Here is a 25,129-nt window from a genome sequence, read left to right on the forward strand (position 1 = left end):
GAGCTTTCAGGCCTTTTCTTTTTTTTCACTAATTGTTAAGCAGAAGCAAGAAGTATCAATATTGAGAAATGCCCTGAAGGCTGCACTAGGACTGCTACTATTTAATAATCATGACACTAAATGATTCTACAATTTAAAACTTTGGAGTATATTTTAGTTGCATAAAAACAACAAAAAATCCCTCAGCAAGGTATATCACAATGTCTCCTCAATCCTACAGCAAGACAGGGACTGGCTCACCTTACAGACACAGCCATGAGTAAGAGCAGCCTGAGATTATCTACAAACCTTCAGAAATGGTTTCAAAGGCTCAGAATGGCTTGAACCAGCTTCTTGCCAGTGACAATCTTCCATCTACACTAAGTAGGGCATAATTTAAATGCTTTATGCTTAAATAGACTGGCACCTGGCACCATCAAAGGCATTTTCTGGCATTGAGAAGGAAATTTAATTTGAGATAGATAATACAGCAATGTATCTTTGAAAACATTTCAGTGCCATGATTTGGACAGGAACAGAATTTGAACCTGAAAACAAAGTTTAATATCCATAGAAAAATACATTTTAAGAGCAGCTTAAAAAAAGAAAAAGGTGCATATATTTTTAGTACAGAGAAATTTAGCATACTAAGCAATGGAAGTGTTTCTGGGCAGGACTGTACCCACACCATAGGAAAGGACATATTTTATTAAGAAAGACTTAGTTATATAACTTCTCAGAGAAGCATCTGAAAAAGTTACACATGCAGACTTCAACAGGGAGAGAGACTGAAAATGGTGCAACTTCTACCAGTAGAAATAGAAGCAAGTTTAAATGCAGGTCAGCATTAAGCATTCTGAAAGACTACACCTGACCTGACTTCTATATTCTTTAAAACACAGGGTAAACAAATGAGAAGCAAAATAAATACCTCTTCAAATGGCTCAGAAACTGCTACTGAGCTTCACAGCATGGAGGAGGGCAGAGTCCCTTGTTGTTGGCATCTCCCACCTTTCAGCACCAGACTGCATGACTGGTCATTTGGTCCCAGTTTTCTGTGTTTCCAGCTGCTAGGCTACATTAGAAGAAGAAAAAAAATGCAGCAAATCTTTCCTAATGTATTTTACATAGACAGCTTCTATTTTATTCCTAGAAGTATTTGCAGTCAGACAGAAAAGGTGAAGAGATTTAGCCAGTCACATATGGGAATGGAAGCAGTTTATCAGTGCACAGTGCAAATGATGTTTAAAAACTCCCATTACTACAGAAATAAAGAAAATTCAGATTTCACAGCCAATAACCCATTCACATTAACATGAAGAACCGATAAAGTTCCATGGTTTTGCACACAGGCCAACCAGTCACCTCAATTGCTTGGTCAGAAAATCTCCAATCCTCCAAAACTAACTTCAAAATGTCTGAACACCTAACAAACACCAGTGAAAGGTGAGAACCAGACATCCATCAGTGATCTCACACACCATGGAAGACCTCAGAGGCTTTCCTCCATTTCTGGTACAGTGGTTTGTAGCTCAAAGCTGAACCAGGTGAGCTGGTCACGGAGAGAACTTCTTGAGGTCCGGCACTGCTCAGTATTTTTATGCCAGCTGGATAATGTGACCAAATTAATCTTCCCTGAGTTTGCAGATGACACCAAGCCAGCAGAAGAGGGAGGCAGAGCTACAGCCACTGTCCAGAGAGACTTGGACAACCTGCATGATCAGGCCAACAAGAATTGCAGGAGCCTTAGTACACATGAAGTCTCACACCCGCAATGCAACAATGCTGAGCAGCAGCACAGGCTGCTCCATTGCAGTTCTACAATTAGTATCCTATAATTAGTAAAATACCAGTGTAATGTAACAGGCAGAGAGACAGATGAACAAACAGACCATACATTTCTACCTCGTGAAACTGCATTGGGAAACCAAATTCCATACAAGTCTGGCAAAAAGTTTTATATACACAAACTGAAAACTGCCTTGAATCTTCCAGACAGAATCAGTTATCTGCGAAAAATAACTCACAGCTAAAGTATTCATACTATGAGAAGTCATTAAGAGCATTTAGGATTTTGAATCAGAACTATTTGTAAATTGCAAACACAAGTTCAGCTTGTCAATAGCTTAATACTGCAGACAAAACAAGCAGAGTTCCAAAAAAAAGAATAAACTGAATAACCAAATAAATACATCTAACAGTTGGAAAAAAGCCACATTACAAAATGCTTTGTATTTCACACAGAAGATTTTAATATACATTGATTACTGAGGCCTGATTTCAAAAAAATCCCTACCTCCAGGATTTTTTATCAGGTATACTTCAGTAAACAATTTCTTTTTTATTTTTACCCTTACGACATTAAAACATGTCCTATCAAGTCCCAGTGAACAGAATGCTTGATCAGGTGTGGTAACTTCCTCAGTCCAAACAAGACTTGGAAGAACACCTTTAAGACCTCTGCTTTTTGTGATAGCAGTTTAAACATGCAAAAATACAGCCCTGCTGTTATTATTTTACTTGTTTAGCTGTACTTCTAAGTTCCTCAAAGCAAATTTATGGCCCTTACTATTCAAATAAACACAGCTTTTGTCCTTCATTTGTTGCACTATTCTGAAAATAAAAATATATTTTTGTAAGTTATTTAAAAGCCAGTAGACACCACATGTTGAAAAAGCTAAATAATTAAATCCAAGTTGTTCCCTCAATACACAATGCACAAAGTAAAATATATCTTTAAAATATACAAGAACAAAAATCCATAGTGAATCTGAAGAACTGGGAAAGCTGAAAAACTATTTTCCTCGTTACACGGCATTAGAGGTTGTTGTCAGCCACTGCTTCTTCACTTTTCAACTCTTCAAGATGCAGTTTTTCTACAAAAATCACCAGACCAACAGAAGACACACTGTTCCTTATAACCAGCCAAGTGGCTGCAGCCACATCCTTTTTTTCTCTGACTGATTTTGAGATTTTCACTAGAAACATGTCCCCTGAGGTACCAAAGGGTTAAAGGTTTAGAGAATGCTTCAGCTATTGGAGCCATTTCCCCTGCCAGCTCATCCTGGTTCCTCTGAAGCCTCAAGAAACCTCAGATTTTTTGTGTCCTCTTGTTCTTCAGGCTTATTCCTGCTACAGTTGCATTTTGTTGAATTTCGTTTTCCACTTTTTCTTCACTTTTCTTTGCTTGCAGAAATTCTTCCTTAGCTTCTTTGGAGCCACACCTTCATTTCTAACAGGCTTAGCTGGCTTGCCTTTTGTTTCCATAGATACTGGCTTTCCCTCTTGGGGTGTGTCCGATTGTCCTGTCACCCCAGTCATCTAAACACGTATGAGGAGAGAATTAAAAAAAAAACCAAAAACCTCAGAAAAGCAAATTAGAATTACTAGAATTAATAATCTTCAATCTCTGTTGAGCACAAACATATACAACTACATTCAGACAACTGCCTTCTAATTTATGTCATTTCAAACAGACCCACAGGGCACATCTGGACTGGCACAGCTGGTCTTCAGTCACCAGTGAGAAGTGACCAATCCTGCCTCTTCCCTGCCTGCCTGGATTTCCTTCTGGCAGACACCAAAGTGCACAAGGTAATTAGGAATGGATGCATGACAATTTTGCCTTTAAACAAGTCAGGCTGGGGCTACAACATATAACTCAACCTACAAACCATCTCACAGTGCACAAAGCTGGAGAGCACATGGCTTTTACACAAATGAGTAAGTCTCTGCTGAAGAAAAACAGTGCTTGAAAATCCTACTTTTAAAGGGCCATACTACCTCAAAAATAGTAAAAGGTGAGAGCAGGATCTTTGGGAAATTTCCAAAGCATGATAAGCATCTCTTATTCACCAACATAAAAATTACAAAGCAGATGGATTCCCAAAAAATTTCTGACTCCCCAAGATGACATATAAACTACATCAGCTGTACTACAAGGGACTGAAATAGGTCATTCCTAAACTGCTAATCTGCTTTTCCATCAAGTGAGATACTGACCTTCTGTTTCCACCCTTCCCGGGGTGCAGGTGGAAAGGTGCATGGAACTCTTCCATGATTTATGTGGTAAGGCAAAGGGAGGCTGGGATCTAGTGGAACCCATGGGACTGAGAGAGTAGCAGGTACAGCAGGCAGATCACAGTGAGCTTTGTGCAAGTTATAGGATGATCTTGTGCTCTTGTCAAGAGAACTTTTGTAAATTGCAACTGATGAATCTCCTGCAGCATGAGTCAATAAATAAGAACCTTCCTCTAAACTAAAATGACAAAAGTTCAAAATTAAAAATATTATTTAAATGTTTTTTGGAGTTTTTTTATTTGATCAGGATAGTTAATACGTTCTTAATGCAAAAGCAGAACATCTTTAGATGTTTTATAAAAAGACTGTGCACAAGAAAGCATTAATTAAACTGTATTGATAAATACCTACTAATTATTAATAATTAGTAATAATAATATTAATAGATTATATAAGAAAATATATAATATTTTATATATAATTAATAATATTAATAACGTTATATAATAAAATAATATAATAAATATAATAATATTTCTAATGCATTCATAATATACTAATTTATCAACAATGTACACTCTGTCATCATATTCAACTAAACATCTAAGCATACACTGAAAACCATCCATGTTGGGCAAACTGTAATTCCTTAACCAGCATCTTAAAAAGAACAATATCTGTGGACACAGACACAAAGAACAGATGAGCTTTCAACACACACAGGATTAAACAGGTTTTCAGGATGATGAAAGTCAACCAGCTGCCCGTACCAAAAATCTTAGTCAAAAATCACGAACCTACAGAAATTATAAAGAGCAGGAAAACCCCTCTGTAAATTGAATGAAAAGGCTTCACTCAACTCACTACAAGAAGCCTGCTTCACAAAAAAAAATTAAGACACTTGCAGCCTGAAAGCCCTGAAGTATCTACATAAAGAAGCAGGAGAAAGGTTGCAACGTTGTACAGAGAAAAACAGGCTGCTATAAGTCTAGGCAAGCAGAAGTGAGCACTGTTATTTCTACAAATCAAGCAGGAATACTAACAAAACCCAAATGCCTAAACTCTATGTGTCAGCCTGTATACATAATATTACACCTCACCCCTGTGAACTGTTTACTCAGCTCCTAAGAGTCCAGTTCCCCCAGTTGAAAAACTGGTTCAAAAGCCTCAAGTCCTTATTCTTTTCCTTTTTTTCCTTATTCTTTTGCATCATTTATGCAAACCTTGTAATAACCAGCACATTTTACACAGTATGGCATGCTATGCTAGACCTAAGAGAAGCTGTAAAATATTAATTTCTTCATGTATATGAAGAAATAAAAATCAGAGTAGACAAGCATTCTACAGACGAAATATGATGAGCTGGGAAATATGGCAAACAAATACAATGAACAAAAATTGAGAACTTACTCAGACACCTTTTTCAAAACATGATGAAGTATATTTAATGAATTTGCAGGCCTGTGAAAGAAAAAATAGCAAAAGTAGTAACTTGCAAGGCTTGTTAGGGTTTGAAATTCATTGCTAAAAAAACTTACTAAAAATACTCACTTAATCAATCCAAGTTTTTCTCTTAAAGTTTCTTGAGAAACCTTTTCTAGCATAATAAGCTTTGATGTAAAAGCATCAATATGTCCTGAAAAAGAGAAATTCAATTAATACACTAAAAATAAAATTAAACAAATATAAGAGCATAATTTGCAGACCTAATGCCTTTTTAAAAGGATAAAAAACTTTACTCTTTTGGCATAGAACAGTTGAAGTATTTATTAGTGTTGCACCATAACAGAAAGTAAAATGTGCAGCTGCTTTAAGTGCAGCCATCTGTTCCTGGACTGTCCTTCGAAGGCAGGAGATGCCTGACTCCAGCAAACCTTACGTCTTGGGTGGTGTGTGAGATACACAACCATACCTTGCCATGGTCTTAATCTCATCAGTTCATTTGACAAGTTCACAGGTTCATTTTACCCTTATCACTTTGCTTCCTCACTGGACAGATTCTGAAAACATATCTTTAACAATAAATTTATTTTTTTGCATTTAATGTACTTGCTTTTCTATATTCGGACCTATTGCGTGACTTTCTGGGGATGCTGACCTTTGTCTCTTGATTTTTCCCTCCCTTCCTCACTTGAGAAATTACAATTTACAACTCAGGCCTTGATCATGGCAAGTTGTTAAAGACTGTCTTTGACACAATAAGAAGCAACAATTCAAAGCTCTCCTCATAACATTTTTAAAATAAAGGCTGCCAAGGACAGTTTAGCCCACATTTCATTTGATGAGCAATAAGGATCACCAGCATAGCTTGGACATCGATTTGACAACTGTACCTTGCCTTCTAGTTCTTTCTCATGCTGAGGTTTTCCCAGAAATCTATTCTATTTCAGCTCCCACAAGGAGGATGAGGAAAATGTAGCATAATGAAATACAGCCTACTCAGTGGAATTTACTGTCTTACTATAAATGTGCTCTCTTAGGAAGTCTAAATGATTCAACTGCATAGTTAAAACTGCTAAATCAAAGCATTGCATATTCCAAGCTATCCATTACCAAGTTAATGTGTTGTGTAAGAAGACTAAGTAATAACTCTCACTTTAACAAATTAAAAAATATGCACCAGGCACAACCAATTTCTTTTAAATACAGTACCTTTGTTATTTTTCTTGATATTTTGTGCAAGACTAAGCAACTAAATTTCATATTCTACCTTGCTGACTACAAAAAGAGACTTGAAGTCATTATTAAAAATGTAATTTAAAAAAATCTGTTTGAGTTCTGTATTCCTCGACAGCCTCTCTTCAAACCAGACTTCTCTACTTCTGAACACACTGACAACATAACTGGGAAAAAAACAGTAATTACAAAATATCTATGAACTACTTCCACCTAGTTTATATAACTGTATCTTATATTTGAGAAGTGACTTATTGAAAATACTTAACATGTAGTAAGTTACCCATACACTCAGTATTTTTTTCCAACCCATTCTTCAAATAATCTTAATTTAAAGGCCAATACTATTCCATTCATGTGAAGGTAAACTGTTCTTGCAGAAAGTTTTGCTTAGGCACTTAATGCAAATAAGTGAGTAATGGTCAGGGTAAAATGCTCCCATTAATCAGCAAAGCTTATCACAACTTTATTTACTGGTTAGATCAAGTACAAGTGCCTTATTTGGGAAGCTTGTCACAAAGATTACTGCCTTTGCAGATGCAGGATTTCCTGTCTGAGTAGCAAGGGGACTTAACAACCAAGACAGGTCCTTTGCTAGCAAGAGGAAGACAGCACTCTTTGATGATAGTATCTCTGCTTTTTGAGAACATCCTAAAAAAAATTCAACTTCATCTTCCCCCCTGCAGTTGCTGCAGGAGGCCATGGTTACACGTCTGATTTCTGTCTCAACCTCTGAGCTGGCAGCACTGCTGAGTCATGACAGAGCTGAGATCCTCCCTCTATCACACACAACAATGCTGGACAATTATGGGGCATAGACCAAGGTCCAAAGAATTTTTCATCCATACTTACTTGTCAATACAAGAGATGGCTGAGACAGTGAATTAAGCTTTTTCAAGAGCCAAAAACACCTGTGCAGTTTACCACTGAAGTCTGCCACATGTTTAAAAGTTAAAAGGCTTAAGTGTCTGATCAAGAATACAAGTTGTAGGTACTGTGTTAGTAACATCATAGTTTTCAAACCATGTTGTTCCATACTTCCACACTCACACTGTGAGGTAAATTTAAAAAGAGCAGTAAGTTTTAAGGCTTTATAAAATGTTTGATTTAAAAATTATATTATAGAAAACATAATTTCACTTAAAATAGTTCAAATTACAGCATGATTTCAGAAGCTCTCTGCCCTTCTCCTCACATTGAACAGATCACTGCAGTAGTCCTACTATCAGGTATCAAATTAATGACAGAGAACGAGAGATTCACCCCATTTTAAGTTGCCCATAACACAAGGATATCATCACCCGCAGAGAACTGTCCCTGGAGTTTCAGGACAAAGCTCTCTGCTGCAAAGAGCTCTCTGAGTAAATCTGGACACTTGTAACATTGCATTTTTCACAGCTCCCTCAGGAATACAAACAGAAAGGCAGAATTTCATAGCTACCTTGCAATATACCAAGAGTAGAATATGATAATAGTTTCCTATTAAAAACTGTGGTAGATGCTGTGTCATAGAATGGATACTTACTTCCACACATTTTTTTTACCTACCTCTATAAGAAACTACATGGCAGTACCAAGAATCTGCCCCAAAGGCCAGGAGTACCCATCTACTGTGCAGGACAGTGACAGCCCACAGAATCCTGTACCTTCTCAGAGCCCACAAAAGGAGAACTCCTATGCACCCCAGGGCTTGCTTGTGGAAAAAAAGTGTATCCAGGAGCTGACAAACAAACATGTCATTTATCCCAAGCAGGGAAGCAGATGTGCTGGAGGACAGGTCAGTGCAGCCTGCTGGCCCAGGGCACTGCCTGTCAGGTACCTGCAGGTACCTACAGGAGACACACAGAGGAAATCTGTGCTGGAGGGGAAGGGCTCTGTGGCTCTTCATCTGCAACAACACCTGCACACCCAGCCTACTTTCTCCTACATTCCCAGAGCCTCCATAAAATGGGGTGGTGGCTGGATGAGCTGTCTGCAAACTCCTGCGCAAGCCATACCTTCAATATCCTGTAACTGATGGGAGATTAGATAGACACTCCTCTCCACTTTGTGTACTTAGCAAACATCAGCCCTCTCTCCACACTTCACTGTTTCCTCACACTGCTTGCCTCTCTAGAAATGTTAATAAAAACTTGGATAATGTTTCCTGCAGGAAGCCCAGGTGCAGTGCAGCTCAGCATGCTGGGTATCTCCTCAGTATAAATACCCAGAATGCACTCAGTACAGCGGTCTGCTTGTTAGAGAGAAGCAAGGCCTCTGTACATTGAGATACAGTTACAAATAGAGAACTCTGTGTATAATGAACTCATCACAAGGATTTCCTTTTTAATGGAATGGAAAAAACACATCAAATACTGCTTTTAAAGTTTAAAATTAGAAACATAATTTTCATTGAATGAAGAGAGCAGACTAAGTTGCAATCGGCAAATACATTAGATTTCACATAATCCTAATAATTCTATGGTAGCTTGCATAGTTTTTATGTAAAAACTGGAAAACAGAGAAGTTAGCATTTCTAAAATAGCATTCTGTTGTGAGCCAACAACAGCAAAAGTGTAATTCAGTGCAAAAGTGGAAAGGTTAGGCAACCACAGGCCACAACAAGCCTAAAACCCAGATTTGTTTCTACAAGAAGGCAAAGCAGGCCCCACTGCAGAACATTCAGTCACTGTATAAACAGGATGGTACTCACTCTGTAGCATATGCCAAGCATATTCTAAATATCAACTAACCACTTTGTTGCTAATTTTCCCTTTTAAAATCTTCTTAATTACAAGATAATTGGTATCAGAAAGCTCTCCATACATTAAAATGGTTGTTAAAATAATCTGGTCACATTCTTTATAAGTACCATTTTAATTTCTCTACATGACATATATTTCAACAAACATTAAAACTTCCCTGACTTTTAAAATGTCATGGTACAAACATGAATATAGCATTTTCTAGAGGACATGGATACTATTTATCTAAAACCAAAGTTGGAATATCCTCATCCATTACCCAACAGAAATTTTAGACAAAAAACTTGCTGAAGATAGATGTGAAAAAACAAAATTAATAAGTTAAAGTAAGAAAGGATATATGGAATATATCTTTAATAAATATGTATCTCTTCTGTTATGCTACAAATACTTACATATACACGTGTCTTAAGCAAAAACTAAATACATGAACTTACCAATATAAAATAAGCATTTAGAATGCAGCATACTCTGTGTCCACAGCTGGCACACTTCACTTTCTGTAAGAGCTTCGACACCGTAGTAGGCTTGGTATTCTAGTTTTGGCAACAGGAATATGGGAGTCAGCTGAAAAAGATAAGATGAAAAAAAAATTAGCAATCACTGTCCAAAAGCATCCACAATTTAACTACATTTTGATAGTTTAAAATAATCACAGTCCTCCACCACAGCTGAAGCAACAAAGACATTTCAGAAATTTTGTTTGAAGGTTCACATTCTATGAAATCCACAGTAGAAACTTTGGAGTACAGAGACTTTATACAGAGAAAGATGAAATGGACAGGGGAAAGTTAAAAAAAAAAAAAAAGGGAATCAGAAAAAAAGGCCTGGGCATGCTTTTACAAATAATAAAATTTTGCCACTTAGTAATTTTTCCATGTGACTAAATTAATTTCAAGTTTATACTTCTGTGCTCTACTGCCCCCTGCAGCAATTTAAGAAAAAATACACATTTCTAATTAGCTTATTAGCAGAATTCTGCCATTTATCACGCTTGTCAGAATCTCACTTGAAATGAGAACCTAATGCCTGGACTCTCAATTGAAATCAGAGGCTACTCTAACTAGTGAGTTAACCCTAATGAGCATTGTCATTTCTCACTGACAACCTACAGTTTAAATTTCAGTAGAAATTTTTAAAAAAATCGACAAGGGATCGGTTTCTGAGTAACTAAACAGTTATTCTCAGGCATTTATGAGCAGTGGATAAATAACAAAAATATGGGATTTTTTCAAAGTAAGATTCTAAGCAGAGACTCCTGGCAAGTAATCAGAGTTAGAATGATTATTTCCATTTCAACAAAGCATAAGCACCTCACAAAACACCTGCCTGCTGTAAATCTGGGATTCTCAGGAAGGACATACCACAACAAATTTGCTGAATGATTCAGAGGACTCCTTAAAAAAATTACAAATTAATGAGAATTACAGAATAAAATTTCCTTCTCATACTGCAAGGAGTATTTTGATTACAGTTGCAGTCAAACCACTCAATTCCATGAGAAACTATTTGCTAAGAAATGCCACAGTATTTTCAAAAAGAACAAATAGAATCTCTTTTTGTGTTCTCTGTTGTTCATTTTATCTCCTATTTCTCTGCTTAACTAGGCATGATAGCAAGGCTGAATCCTGCTTGAAAGTATTTATGATCATGAACATTCTCAAAGCCTTGGGCCAAACCCCTAATTATTCCATTAACTTTTAAGAATGGTTCAAAATTACTTTTTGTTTACATGAGTATCCTTACTCAGGCATATTACTGTAGTAAAAAATGGAGAATCACACTTCCTTATCTTGTAATCAAGTAGCTTTAAAGAAATCACAAGTTATTCTTCCCTGTCTTGCTATATCAAATGTTTACTTATAGAAGACATACTGCAAAGTCACAATTGTCTCAGTCAAAGCACAAATGCTATCAAGGACTGGGAATCCCAGAAACGCCAGTTGAGCACAACTGCTTTAAAAAAAAAAAGCAAACCAAAAAAAGCTGAAAACAAAATCTTTACCTTTTGGGCTTTATTTTTTTTCTGGTATTGTGTCAGTGACTTGACTTTCTGCACACTGCAACGCACAAGTAACAACAGATCATTCAAACTGAAGAGCTTGTAAACAACGTTGCCTTCCTCAGGTGCTTGATACTCTGAAGGGTCTTCTTCAAGCAGCTGAAGTTCACTTGACAGATTTCCTAGAGAAAATGAATAAACCAGAAAATGACAAGCTTGGACACTCTTTACCATGAAGCTGATTAGCTTTATTCCCCTGCAGTAGAGTTATTTGTTCAGTTTTGTTGTTTTTTTCCTAAATTCTAGGATCTGTTTTGTTTCCTAAGATTTTGGGGCGAAAACTACTTTGTAAGGCACAACAAAGTCACTTACATATTAAAAAAAAATAAATTAAAAGTAATTACATTTGTGAAACATTCATTCTTAAAAAGTATATTTTTAAATAATCCCACATCATTAGATTTCTCACACAAATAGAGAGAACTCCAAATGGGAGACTCCATGTATAAATGTAGTTCAAAAGCTGCTTTTTAAGCCACAGACACGCAGCACAAAGGAGAGAAAAAATTTATTTACAGTGAATGTCTACTGAGAGCTGCCATCCATTCATCAGCTACTGAAATAGCTCAAGTCTCAGGTCTGGATGGCAGCACAAGTCTCTGCACTAGACACGGAGTTCATACATACACTGCAGCGCAGCTTGCAGTACGTTACCAAACATCCCTTCGACCCTTACAAACATTTTAACAAAATGTTTCAAATAAGCACAGTAGACTCCAAATTAGATTACTGAAAATGTATCCAATTCTTTCTCTTTTTGTCCTGCAGATAATGTGGAAATATGTGTCAAAACTACACCTACAAACAGGGTAGCGCAATGAACAAATATATTTTGAACATAAAATTTAGAGTTTATGTACATGCACACTGTGGAAGATATTAGCCAAGGAACTGGAAGTAATTCTCTGTTAGTAAAGTATGTAACTCAAATCTGGCTTTCTGCAAAATAGACACAGAAAGGTTTCTCAGCTTGCTATAGAACTTTTGAATTGTAGAATTATGCTTCTATTCATACGCAGTCACTTTTCAGACATGTTGGCAATACTGGATTCACAATCTCTATTACAGAAAATTCTCTTACAAAACATCTGAATTCTATACCTTTTTAACAGACAGAGAAATAAAGCATCATGCCTCAGTCTTTCAAACTGAGGGAAGAGACACGGTTTTAACAATTATTCATTCAAATCAATAAAAATGAAGGAAGTGATAACACAATTTCAGCTAAAATGGAATTAATTGTGTTAACCTATAGTAATAATTCCTACATGATCAAATGCATACCTCCTCAGAAAATACCAAACACGTTTTCCCACCAAAAAGCACGGGTTTGTTGGAATTAAATATTTGAGAAGAGTATCTGTCCTAACACAACCTGTCTGGTTCTTGCATATTTATCTGACACACTGAAGTGTTTCTAACTTCAGCTGTACAGAGCTCAGAAGCAACTCAGGCATGTGAGGAAAACCTACAGGCCCATGGTCTCCAGAATCTTCAGGGCTTGTAATTCTGGGCTAAGGTCCAGGTGCAACATAGATTCAATACCTAGCTAATTGCCTGAAAACTTGGAGAGGTGGCTTGTAGTGAATCCTCATTTGCCTTCTGGGACAGAGTGCTGAGAGTAAAGCAACTGCAACTGAGCCAGGAGGCTCAAAACTTACGACATAAAAATTTAATTTTTTTCCCCCATTTTTAATTGCATAATTCGATTTTTATTCTACAAAAAATTAAAATAATTCTACTCTTGACTGACAAGACACTACTTCTGCAGACCAGACTACTCAAATATTTGAATTTCTGTGCAAAAATAACTCATTCCACTACCAAATGGTTTCTTTTCCTTGATGAAAAACCTTGTGTATAACAACTTGTCTCTTTACAGTAAAACACTATTTCACATTCACATCTGTGGACAAACAGCTGCCAGTGCTCCCTTCTGTGTGCAAGACAGTAATTCCCACACAGAGAAGGTACTGTTAACCTGAGTCACATCTCTAAATAGATGTAACAGATGCACTATTGAGACCCTCTTCAGATGAAGGAGGTAAAGTGCTTTCTGTTCAATTTTCCTCCTTATGCAGTGACCACACTTACTCTTTGGCACTCCCTCAAAAAGCCATGTCCAGGTATTTCTAGAGGAGCGGATGGGATTGGAGGTTGGGGCTGGCACAGTTTCTGTGCTGGAGGTCACCAGTGTTTTTGGGGACTGAGGCAGCTGGGCTGGCACAGCATTAGAATTGTCACAGCTCACCACTGGCTCATAAGCTTTTTGGGAAGGGGACTTGAGAAGTTCAGTCTGCATTTCCAAAATTTGCCCAACAGGATCCAATTCTTTGGATAACTTTCTTGAAGGTTTCTTGGAGGCTTTTTTCCTCTGATCCATGGTATCTGAGCAGTCAGTGATGCTTGCTAAAGGACTCTGGGTAGGGGAAGGAGATCTGACAGTCTCTGCTGAGGTACAAGAAACAGTGGTTGGTACAGCTGGTTTCCAACAAGCAGTGGCTGTACACTCTGAATCAATCACCAAACGCTCTTCATCTGTGTCACTACTGCATGAAGAACTGTAAGTCTCTTTTCTCTGTGCAGCATCAGGCTCTTTCTCAGAACTCACAGCAACAGACAGAGAATTTAATTTTGTTTCATTGTCCAGTACTTCCTTGGTCATGACATCCTGTGCTTTGTTCAGTCCTACCTCCACTGACTGAAAGCTTTTACAAGGAGAATGTTCTTGAGGCCTGAAGCATGGAGTGCCATCTAATGATGGAAGCTGCATGCTGGCACATGCTGAACCTTCTTGCTCAGAAAGGGTGTTTTTCTCCTCTGCATCTCTGCTGTTTATGGCAGATGAATTCTTCCCCCCCGTTTTTAAGCCATGAGATAAATCATTAGCAGTGTTACTAGCTGCAGGAAAAGTACTTTCCATTTTACAAGTTCTTGAGAGTTTGGTAGCTGCTCCAAAAGTTTCAAGCTCTGTAACATCAACATTGAAGTCCATTCCTGTGTCATCTGGAGGAGGAATTGTCCTGCACTGGTAGGTATCAGAACACACCTTAACACAGGGATGAGGAAGTAATAAAATTAAAAAAGGCCAAAATTATAAAAAAAAAACAAGAAACAAGACACTGCCAAATGGAAAACACAAAAAAATAATCTATCATCCATATCTGCTAGGAAGGAGGAAAAGTAATTGAAGAACAATTTTTCTTGTTTAACTTGGAATATCTTGGGTTCTACAAGTTGAAAGGCCTTTCTAAAGAAGCAAATTGATCAAAAGACGTTTTAATTAAGTAAACATTAAAGCTGAAATGCCCATGCACTTAAAGGAACCAGACAGACATTTTCTAACAGGGTCTATAACTCAGCAATAGAAAACCACCATGAGAAAACTTAAATTTCTCTTTATCACAAAAAATGTAACTTAGAAATTTTAACACAAGTTTTTAGTTTTGCTTGTTTTTAAGAATATGTGAACCTACATACATTCCACTGAAACAGGTTGTCCTCAGCTGGTTTGTCCATTGATACATCAGAAATTGAAACATAAGATGTTTTAGTTGCTAGGAAATCCATTGGAATTTCATGGAAGATTTGATTCCTCTCTCTTACTGTCATTTCTTTTCTCATCAGAGGTGGATCAACATAAGCCACTTTGGCTGATTTGCTACCTTTCCAAGAAAAGAGATTGAGTACATATTAAATGAAAGGAAGAAAGACTGCTGTATAACTTAAATAAAAAAATCTTTCAATTTCCAATTACAGTCAAATCTACTGCACATACACACCAGAAGAAATGAAAAATGACCCTTTCATTCATTAACAACAGAAAATAAAAGTATGTCCAGATACAGTGTGAATTATTATGATCCTGCAGCAGGAATATACACCATATTAATAGCTGAACATATTTCAAATGCAGTTCTAAGTAGAGAATCTGTAAAATAAGAACTGAGGTTTCATCATTTCCTACACAACAGCATATCATCAAATGTATCCTGTTTTCCAAAAAGATCTTTTTTTCTTCCTTGTTTGAAACTCAGTGCTTTTATTTAAGTCTCGTTGCCAAAGTGATAGCTACAGTTTATTTCTCTTCTGATCAGTTAACTCTGTCAGGGCTCTGCTGCCCCACTCCTTTGTTTGCACCTCAACACACATACGAATCACCCAAAAATAAAAGCCCATCACAACAGAAAACCAAGGCGCATGGTGAACACAGCCCTCCCTGTTTTACAAAAAAACATAAATTAAAGCATGGGGCTGATTACAGTGAAAAGTGGAAAAGGAAGTTGCAGGGAAACCCTTCAAGAACCACTGTGTATTTCTAGCACAATCTGAATGCCCTTTAGGTGCTAATTTTGGATCCAAAAATTAAGCTTAAATCTGTAATGCTGCTACAAAAGGAATCAAGCATTCTCTTTACTGATAAAGTCATTTAACTTCTCATAGGAAAGTGAAAATTTGTAAATGTTGCAGGTATTTGATAGCTTATTTACTATCTGTAAGTATCCTAAAGAAACTTGTGTAAAAAGCACTTCTTTTACACAGAGTGTAAAAAAGCACAACAAAAATTATAAATACTTGAATAAATGGTATTGTGTTTAGAAAGTGTAAGGGAGGAAATTTATATAAAAATTACTGAAGAAGTGCTTGACACCTAAAGTAAAACAAGCAGATGACTTCATCAGTTTATTTAAACACTTTCTGTTGCAACTGAAAAAATCATCTTCACAGACGTTAATTCCTCACTTACTATTCTGTGATGTAAATAGATCCTTTTAATTCCAGAAAATGTTTGCTCTTTGCTTTTTCATAAAATTTCTGAATTTCTCTGGTTTTTCAGTTTACTGAAATCATGTCACTTGAATTTTAATAGCTTCATGCAGTTTTTTTCTTCCCAAATTGCACATCTTACAGTTTAAAAGCAAAACTGGTTTTAAGTGTTTTTTGTTTCAGCTTCTTTTTCCCCAGGTGGAAAATGGCTGAATGTCCAAATGCAAATTTTAGGGAGGTAACTGTAGAGGTTGTTACTCTTCTCAGTAACAAGGTGGAAAAAGGTACAGGAAACCATATCCAGTGACCCTGGATCAGCTTTGCAGCTTCTTCGGACAACCCCCCCCATAGTTTTATAACAAAAACATCCCATACCTGCAACAGTGATCATTTTAACACAAACTGGAATTTCCCATTGTTCCTTGTAGTTTAGTCCATGATTATTCAGTAAAGTAAATAACGACTGATTACTTAAAACAACTTGAGGACAGTATTTCAAAGCAAGTTTTTCTGCATTTGAATCTGAACTAATATCCTAAAGAGGAAAAAAAAAAAAAAAGTTATTTCTTTCAAAGATCTTCTTTTAAGAAATACACATAAATTTAAATTTACAAAAAAACTCCAAACCCAACCAAAAATGGATATATGCAACCCCTACCCACCACAAAAGTTCAGAGACTATAGTGCCAGGCTTCAAAATTAAATGAAAGAGAAAAAAACTTCCCTGAGGGTTTTCAGCTGACTCTTATGCATTCACATTGCAGGATAAGAAAATATATCTTTGAAACTTGTATTTTAAGTTAATTTCCATACCTTTGAATTGCTAGGTTGAATAGGAATTTAGGTAATCATGTAATGTGGGAACATGCTGAAGCAAAAAAAATCCCCCAAACCAGATTAACTCACAAATATACACTACAGATCTTTTTACGAGGTAAGCAACAGCACAATAAAGACATGTATTATTGAAGTCTGGTTAAAACTGAACAGTTGTTTCAATACTGATTAGATATAAAGAACCTTAAAACAAATATAAAATCAATAATACAAATTCAGAATTGAAATTATAAAATTGTTAAACTTTCTAAGTTTATAAAACTTTATTTCCATGAAGGAAGGAGACTGGGAATGCTCATGAAGTTGAGAACATCATCAAGGACTAAGAAGATAATGGGAGCCCAGGAGCACTGAGGACCATGAAAGAAGTAAGAAAAACCCAGCTATGTTCTTTTTTCTGCTATCTGAGACATCATCAGAAGGGTTCTGTTGACAGCTTTAACATCTTTGAGGCTTATACCATTCTCCTGCATCACCCCTGCTTCTTTCAGCAAGTGTCTTTGAAATTACAGTGCTTCTGTTGAAAGTTTGGGTTTTGATATGTGAAAAAACTCATTAAATTAACTGATGAAAAATTATGTGGCATAAACAGTCAAAAACCTCAGTTCTACAGAATGAAAACTCCCTGATTTTCACAGCAGAAGAACACAAAGAGAAATACCAATTATTTAATGGTCCAATGCAGTCGAAAAAGTGTTCAGCACATAAAAAGGATCAGATTGCACTTCTGTTCAAAATATGCCTTAAAAATGACAATAAAACGTTACTTACATTATGCATAACATGAGCCTTTTTTTCTGGGGTTATAATAGATGCAACAGTGCTATAATCTGTGGGCAGCTGAACAGGCATGGAAGAGAAATCTGTTTGACCACGTCTTGCTGTACCCTGGGGGAAATCAAGCAGTGTCAAAAAACAGCTTTCACAGCAATCATGCTCACCCAACACTGCACTTCTTATGAAGAAAAATATTAGGAATTTACACAGGTGCATTATAAAGCTATGTGATAAAAGAAAGCACACTATTAATGTAATCTTTTTATGGCAAACATCTGGTGAAAAGTGTTAACAGACTTACTACCAAAATAATTTTATTAAAAGTTTTAATTAATAATTTAATTTTTAAATTAGAACTCCTAACTCAAGAACTGAATAGTAGTTGCAAACATCCATAATCCTTTCATAACACCATTCTGATGTAATTCTACCTCCTTAAAAAACCCCACAAACCCAATATGTGTACATAACATATTACCATTGCAAGAAGATTTTTTTCCAGCCTAAAGGTCAGCTGTGTATGAAACTTTCCTCCCATGATACTCGTGATCTCCTGCAGGGTGTAAAACTCTGGATACTTCTGCACATGTCCAATACACGCACGTAGCAATTCCTAACACAAAAGGAATAATAACTTATGCATTTGTATCCTTCATAAGAATTTAATGTTGAAAAGCTTTTTTTCTGCAGTTTCAAGCTGCATTTAAAAACTTGCAGGTACCAATACAGATCTATAATACTCTTACAATCACTGCTATGAGAACTGCAATATATTCCAGATTCTCCTCAGCCCTTCATAAGAAAGGCTGACAATGCATGCACACAGCTCAGGCCAATCATTAAAAACATGCAGTGCAGTACAGTCTGCAATGTGTTAAAGCAGGCAATTTTCTTTTTAGTTATTTATCTTGGGTTTTACAGGAAGTAATATTTTTTTGTGTTATTACCCAGCTTACACTAAGTCTAGGCAAAAGTCACAAAGCTAAAGGCAGAGGGTAATTCCACTCGTGTTGAAACTCACTATCACGTCAAATCTACATAACTTTTTACAATATCTGAATTAAATGTTTAGGATATTTAGATTTTATTCAGTAACTAGAATGAAGTATTTCTGCAAGTATTGGTTAAAACAAAATATGGGCCTCTATTTCATTTTTAAGTCAGGGTTTTAACAATAAATAGGACTTGAATTCTGGAGATATATTTTGTGACCAGATGACAAGATACAAAATTGCAAACCAAATCCCAACATTAAGGGGACAAAAAAAGGAAAGCAAGATGTTTGTCTTTCACATGTGTCTAAACTCTGTGTTAACCCAGTAACAGCAAAGTTTAATGAAACAATATTCTGGATTTTTTTTCAAAAATGTACTATAAACCCAAGAACGATACCAGGAAGTTGCACACATGTTTGATCTTAGAATCATCAAAGGAGATATTTAACACAGCATGAACTTGCAAGGGATGACGATTAAAGCCTGAGTCACTTCTAAATAAAGTGACTTTTTAACATGCTACTGTGACATCCTATGAAGCTTTCCTGTGGAGGAAAGCTTAACACTCTGTCCAGTAGTGCACATCTAGGAACCATTTCTTAATGGAAATCCATACTGAAAATGTAGCTCCTCCTTTACTGAATAAAAAGGAGCAATTTATTTATTTGATGAATAAATATTTTTGGAGCACTGTAAAAAGTGATTTCCCTTCTATCACATCTTTTGGGCTCCAGTGAACCACAGACCAAGCCACGCCGCACAGCATAAGGGAAATGGCCACTTCCCCATCTCATCCCAACACAAAATCAGCAGCAGGTCAGGGAACATCACATCCCATGAGCAGTTCTAGGCCTGGAATTCAGCATGGCATTGGTAATTACCTCAGTATAACACAGGGCATCTTCAGAGATGGCATCATAATCTTGGGCGCAGCTCTTTGCAGCGTTTTGGGCAAACTTCATAAATTCTGCAATTTCATTGTTTACTACTTCTTTCATTTGCTGGGGAAAGGAAACAAATCTATTTTTAAGACAAAACATACATACCTCTATGCTAGATAAGTAACCAACAAAATTTCCAGAGAGACAGTACAGGTAATGATATGAGGGAAGAAATGGATTTCACTTGCTACTCAATTTGGCAAGTGTTCAGTTTCACTTAAGTAAAAAAAAAATTTTGCACGGCCCATGCCACTATGAAATGCTAAAATCACAGAAAGGACAACTTGTAACTTCCTCCTTAGAAAATAAAAAAAGCTTTTATGAGGGCTGGAGCGCTGTTTGGTCAGTTGTCAAAGATCTACACTTACCCTCAGTTGCACAGATCACTGAAAAAAAAAAAACCCAACAAAACAAAAAAGCCACAAAACCCCAATTTCAATGAAATAACCATATACACTTTCAATTTCTATTAAAAAACTTATCCTGAATACTTGAAACTTTTATTACCTTTCATAATACCATTAATTCTATGACAATTAATTATGACAAACTGAACTGAAAATCAATTTTTCCCTTTTATTTTTTGTAAGAAAAAAAGTTGTATTACTCCCTTTGTGATGGTCATATGTTCATATCTTACCATGTATGTGAAAAATTCCCTTTGACTTTCTGCAGTAACTTGGAAATGGTTTCTTTTTTTTGAGAACTTAGTCATCAGATATAAGTATGTTTTCTGCTCCTTCTCAGTCAAACAAGAGGTAAATGGATAGGGGAGTCTGGGCTCTGGAAGAGGATGGTCATTAGCTGGGCTTTTAGTGTCCACCTCAAGTGACTCTGCAGCCTGCAGGCTACAAGTCTGTCTGTTTACTGAAGGGTTTGCCAACGCCTCCACATTTTTCTTTGCCTCTCTGAAAGAAAAGCAACAAATTAATGAATTTGCAGTCTTCACATAAATACTAATATTGGTCAGAAACAATAAAGGCAGCTGTGCAAACCTGAACTGCTCTGAGAGACACTGCTATTCCAACTCCTATCTGCACCAGAGGACTGTTCTTATTCTGAAACTTCACCTGTACAATCAAACTAAGCCTTAGTGCCAGCAGCAGGTCTGCAACTGGTTTAAAAACAAAACAAAAAAGGTAGGGTTTTTTTTTGGTTTTTTTTAATGGTGTTAACAAGCTAAATATGAAACACATTCTTTGTTCTGGAAACACACATTATTAACGAAAAGATAATGAATCTCCACATTTCATCAATCACTGATGGCCAGTGTTCAGAAACTGTATGCACTTACAAAGGTTGGACTTGTCAGTCCATTCTGTAAAGGACAATAAAGGAGAAAGGGTTTTTTTAATTAAATCTTTCATTGCAGAAGAAGGAAATTAAAATTACCTCACTGTAACACAGAAATTCCAGATTTCAATGAAGAAATTCTTACAGAGTACACAAATCAAGCATTTAATTTTCTGCTCTAAACAATGTTGGAATCAGTCACCAAAATAGTAGGCTAGGGCAAGAGGCATAGCTGTTCTAACAACAATAAAGAACTAACATAAAGCTCATTCTTAAAGTAACTCCAGTAAACAAAGGCCAACCAGCCTAGCCCTGGTCTATTTAAAATAATTGTACTTAAGAGAGAAAATATTTAAGGCTAACAAAATGAACATTAACTGGTGATCTTGGAAAAATCATATTTTTAAGATACTATTTCAGCAGTAGAAAACATCTCAAGTGTCATTCAAACCCAGCAGTATCACATCCACAGTTCTTAATAACACTTCACAGCTGTCTCTGTAAATATGAGAATGTGTCCATCCTTGTGGCACAAACTGGCAAATTTAATTAAGCTGCAGCAGCAACAAGATGCTGACTCAGATATGCCAGTGTAAGAACATCAAGAAATTCTAGCAGCTTAAATTGGCTATATTCAGCACTGAATGAAATGGCAGCACATCAAGATCATTTCAGTATGCACTGCTGTCACAGTCTTCATTGGGGTGCAAACCAAAATAATCTGACAGAGCTTTTCTGTCCATATTTACAGCATTATACTTTATTTGAGATGACGGCTTAAATTTTTCCCCTTCATTATCAACAACCTGCTTTCACTGCTTCTACACCAAGAGAACATACACTTTTGTAAATACCTATTAGAAACTCCCCAAAATTAGCTAATTTCCTCCAGCTTTTACTTTCACACTTGCTTCAACAGGTTTAATTTCTCTTCCTCTTGACTCTGGCCACACAACCCAGTTCCATCAACTTCTGGTTTTTACCAGGTGCAACCTTTCTGGCTCCCTCTGGCTGTAAACCCACTCGAACCACACACAGTTGGCCACTATCCCACCCCAGAAACTCTTCTAAGGAAGAATCCCACAGTAGTATCAGATGTACCAGTAACAAGCTGTGAGGCTGTGCTTGCAGCTTGTTAATTCAAGGGAAGTTGCTCCAATAGGTACGAACCAGAACAGTCTTCTCTAGCTAAAGATGTGGGATGAAGTAATGTGATATAACAGGTAGCCCCCTCAAATGCACACTCTGTCAGTTCTTAAAAACACAGTAAGACCCCTTTTCAACAAACTATTTCCTCACTTACATGGTTTCCCAACCACATTCCTCCAGTGTGAAGGTTCATGCACCAGGCATCGTGTTCACCTCCCTTATCAGCTTAATGACTCCTTAAACCAAGTGTCTAAATACAGTCCTCCAAATGGTCAGATTGAGCAGCATGAGCCACACTTTTCACTATGTGAAATAGGTGTTATTCTACTTCCTCAACCTAAGGTAATATAAAAATGACACTGAAACTACCTGCACCGCCCGTGTTCACACAGCTTCATGTCCTAAAGGACTCAAACCAGACTCCTGCTGCTTTCTGAGGTTTCACAATAGATAAACAGGCCAACAGCTGGCCCAAGGAGTCAGTAACAAAATCCAGTGTGCTAGTCAACATGCCGCTTTCCCCAAAACAGTATGAGGATCCATTAGATGGTAACAAAGAGCACAAAATGATAAAATAATATACCTTTTTGATAAATGCCAGAGTTCAGAGAGGCTCAGAGACAAGGAATATTTTTCATAAAGTTCATGGGAAAAAAATACTTCTTGGCCATTTTTTGCTGGAATATCCCTAATAAAAGAAAATTTAAAAATAAATATATTGCAAAACAAACAAAAATTAAAGGCCACATCTGCCCCTGAGAAACAGTAACAAGAATTAATTTATACAAAAACAAAAGAGGCTACCTACACAGTGGTTCAAGATTTCCTCTTTACAGAAGTTATGTATGTACTAATACCTTATGTTCTTCGATAGTAAAATATGTATTCTTCACAATACAAAGGAATTTCATTAATACAAGATATCAATTTTAGGTATGGGGAGAGAAATTCTGGTAAGAGTTTCACACTTTCACTAACTTTGGGATAAAATCACTGGAATTCTTGAGAAAAACACACCAGCTTTAACTTTTCAAAATGTATTTGTTCTTGTCTTCTACGCTGATATGACCTTCTAGATTGCCTTTTTCTTTTTTCGCATACAGCAGTTCAAGTGAACAGGGTTTATAACAATCCCATCCTTCCTAACCCTTGCGGAAGGTACGAGCAAAGACCTTATTTATGTTTTACGTCACAAACTAATTCCAAGCCACCTCGCCTCTCTAAAGAGGCGAAATACGTATTTGCAGAGCTTTTCGTATTAGTAACACGAACAAGGTCCGTGCCCAGAATCCACGCCGTGGATCTACACGCCCTCACAGCCCCTCAGCGCGGCCTCACAGTCCGGCGCTCCCAGGGGCCGCCCGCGCTCCTCCCGCTCCCACGGCGGGAGCGGCAGGAAATGGCGCACGCGTCCTCGGGGCGGCGCCCGGCGGGGCGGGAACCGAGCCCTCCCCGCTCCCCCCGGGTCGCGGCGCGTTCTGCACCCGGCGAGGCAGCGCAGAGCTGTGTCCGTCGCCCACGCCTCAGGCGCGCCCGGCCAGGCCGCTCGGGGAGAGGGAGACGCGCTCACCATTTCAGCGGCGGCCCCGCGGCCGCCATCTTAACAAAGCCCTCAGGGCAGCAACTTCGCGGTTCCCCGTCTCACCACCGCGCAAGCCTCTCTGGGCACTGACCAATCAGCGCCGGGCGTATGGGTCAGGTGTTCTGAACCAGCCAATGGGGACACGGACTCGAGCAGAGGCTCAGAGTGTGGCCGCCATTTTGTGGCGGGCGGGGCGGATGATGGCGCGGAGCCGAACTACGCGGGGAGATTTGTTCCGTGTTCACAGGCGGGGCCGAGGCGGGGTCTGGATGTCTCGGGCGGCACATCCCGCCCCTCCCTCGGTGTTTCAGAGGTGGGGCCCTGGGCAGAGGGTGGGTGTCTCGGGTGGCTCCTGCCGCTCCGGCAGTGCAGAGGTGGTGGGGGGGCGGCCTGTCACTGAGGAGTTGGAGCCGCGTGTGAGGGCTGGCGCGCCCTTAGAGGCGGCTGCGTTCATCATTTCCTTCTTGTCTTAGCGTTCAGTTTCCCTGACTCACTTCTCATAAGCAGAGCCGCAAAACCTTTTTTAACTAATGGGTAGGCTTCCCAGTGTGGTAAAATGTGGAGTTCGGGTATTCTCAGAACCCATAGGTCTGGTGATGGAAACTCATTTGCTTGTCGTGTTATAAGAAAAGGTGACGCCGGTCACTGCTCTGAAGAGGGGAAATGATGAGGGGGGAGTGTGTACTTGGTGTTCTGTGATTAAAACGGGACACTATTACACAAGTACGTGAGAACCTAGAGGTTATTCAGAATTATTTCTAAACGCAACAGCAAGGCCGTCTTCAGCTTGCTTGTAGATCAGTTTTAAGGACAGTGATTTTAATTTTGCCCTCTTGATTTGTTTATCTTGGAGAAGCAGAAAGGTTTTCTCTCCCACTGGATAGACCCACCCAGAGCCTAGCCGTGGAATTACCCCCTTGTAGGGAGTGATCTTACTTCCCAACCCAGGTATGGTAGCAGTTCTATAGCTGAATTATGAGAACACTTATCTTGGTGAATGTAGCAGCTTAAATCCTACTTCAGGCTGCATCTCTCTAAAACCTGCAATATCTGGTGTTTGTGGGTTTTGTGGGTTTGCTTTGTTTTGTTTTTTTATAAAATAATACTACTTTCTACTGGTGATCTTGGTACTTTCATGACATAAACATGAACATCAAGAAACAGGTTTCCACTGTGAGGGTGATAAAACCCTGGCACAGGTTGCCCAGGGAGGTTTTGGAGTCAGCATCCTTGGAAATATTCAGAAGCTAGGCATGGTTCTGGGCAACTAGCTCCAGGAAGTCCTGCCTGTGACCTCTGAAGTCCTT

The 25,129-nt window shown here is 37.9% G+C and overlaps 1 protein-coding gene across 4 annotated transcripts; it reads right to left on the bottom strand.

Moving 5' to 3' along the window:
• Positions 1 to 596: 596 nt before the first annotated feature.
• Positions 597 to 23,925, bottom strand: ICE2 (interactor of little elongation complex ELL subunit 2). 4 transcript variants are annotated; one of them, XR_015773975.1, is made up of 16 exons: positions 23,811 to 23,925; positions 22,824 to 22,928; positions 20,439 to 20,706; positions 19,739 to 19,858; positions 18,341 to 18,475; positions 17,857 to 17,973; positions 16,624 to 16,783; positions 14,962 to 15,146; positions 13,576 to 14,530; positions 11,425 to 11,603; positions 9,857 to 9,986; positions 5,551 to 5,635; positions 5,410 to 5,460; positions 3,982 to 4,237; positions 1,461 to 3,300; positions 597 to 1,054 (listed from the first exon to the last, which is right to left on the bottom strand). XR_015773975.1 is itself a non-coding variant. In XM_005521438.3 (15 exons), the coding sequence occupies exons 1-15, from the start codon at positions 23,837 to 23,839 to the stop codon at positions 3,112 to 3,114; spliced, it is 2,964 nt and encodes a 987-aa protein (XP_005521495.3). In that variant the 5' UTR covers positions 23,840 to 23,925; the 3' UTR covers positions 597 to 3,111. The 4 variants fall into 4 exon arrangements, 2 of the variants coding, with proteins under 2 accessions (XP_005521495.3, XP_014106847.2); XM_005521438.3 differs by having other exon boundaries at positions 597 to 3,300; XM_014251372.2 differs by lacking the exons at positions 597 to 1,054; positions 1,461 to 3,300 and having other exon boundaries at positions 4,026 to 4,199.
• Positions 23,926 to 25,129: the final 1,204 nt, after the last annotated feature.

This window comes from Pseudopodoces humilis, chromosome 16, assembly GCF_049639895.1.
Source record: "Pseudopodoces humilis isolate 2021_Gansu_Grassland_sample_001 chromosome 16, ASM4963989v1, whole genome shotgun sequence".
In the NCBI taxonomy this organism is placed as follows: domain Eukaryota; kingdom Metazoa; phylum Chordata; class Aves; order Passeriformes; family Paridae; genus Pseudopodoces; species Pseudopodoces humilis.

What these genes read in the sequence shown, in the direction of transcription:
- ICE2 (XM_005521438.3), bottom strand. Translation starts at nt 23,839, where the DNA reads ATGGCGGCCGCGGGGCCGCCGCTGAAATG. An exon ending in TAAATGCTTATTTTATATTG is followed by an intron (nt 5,636 to 9,856) that starts GTAAGTTCATGT and finishes TCTCTTTTTCAG; the next exon opens with GACATATTGATGCTTTTACA. An exon ending in GTTTTGAAAAAGGTGTCTGA is followed by an intron (nt 4,238 to 5,409) that starts GTAAGTTCTCAA and finishes TTGTCATTTTAG; the next exon opens with TTTAGAGGAAGGTTCTTATT.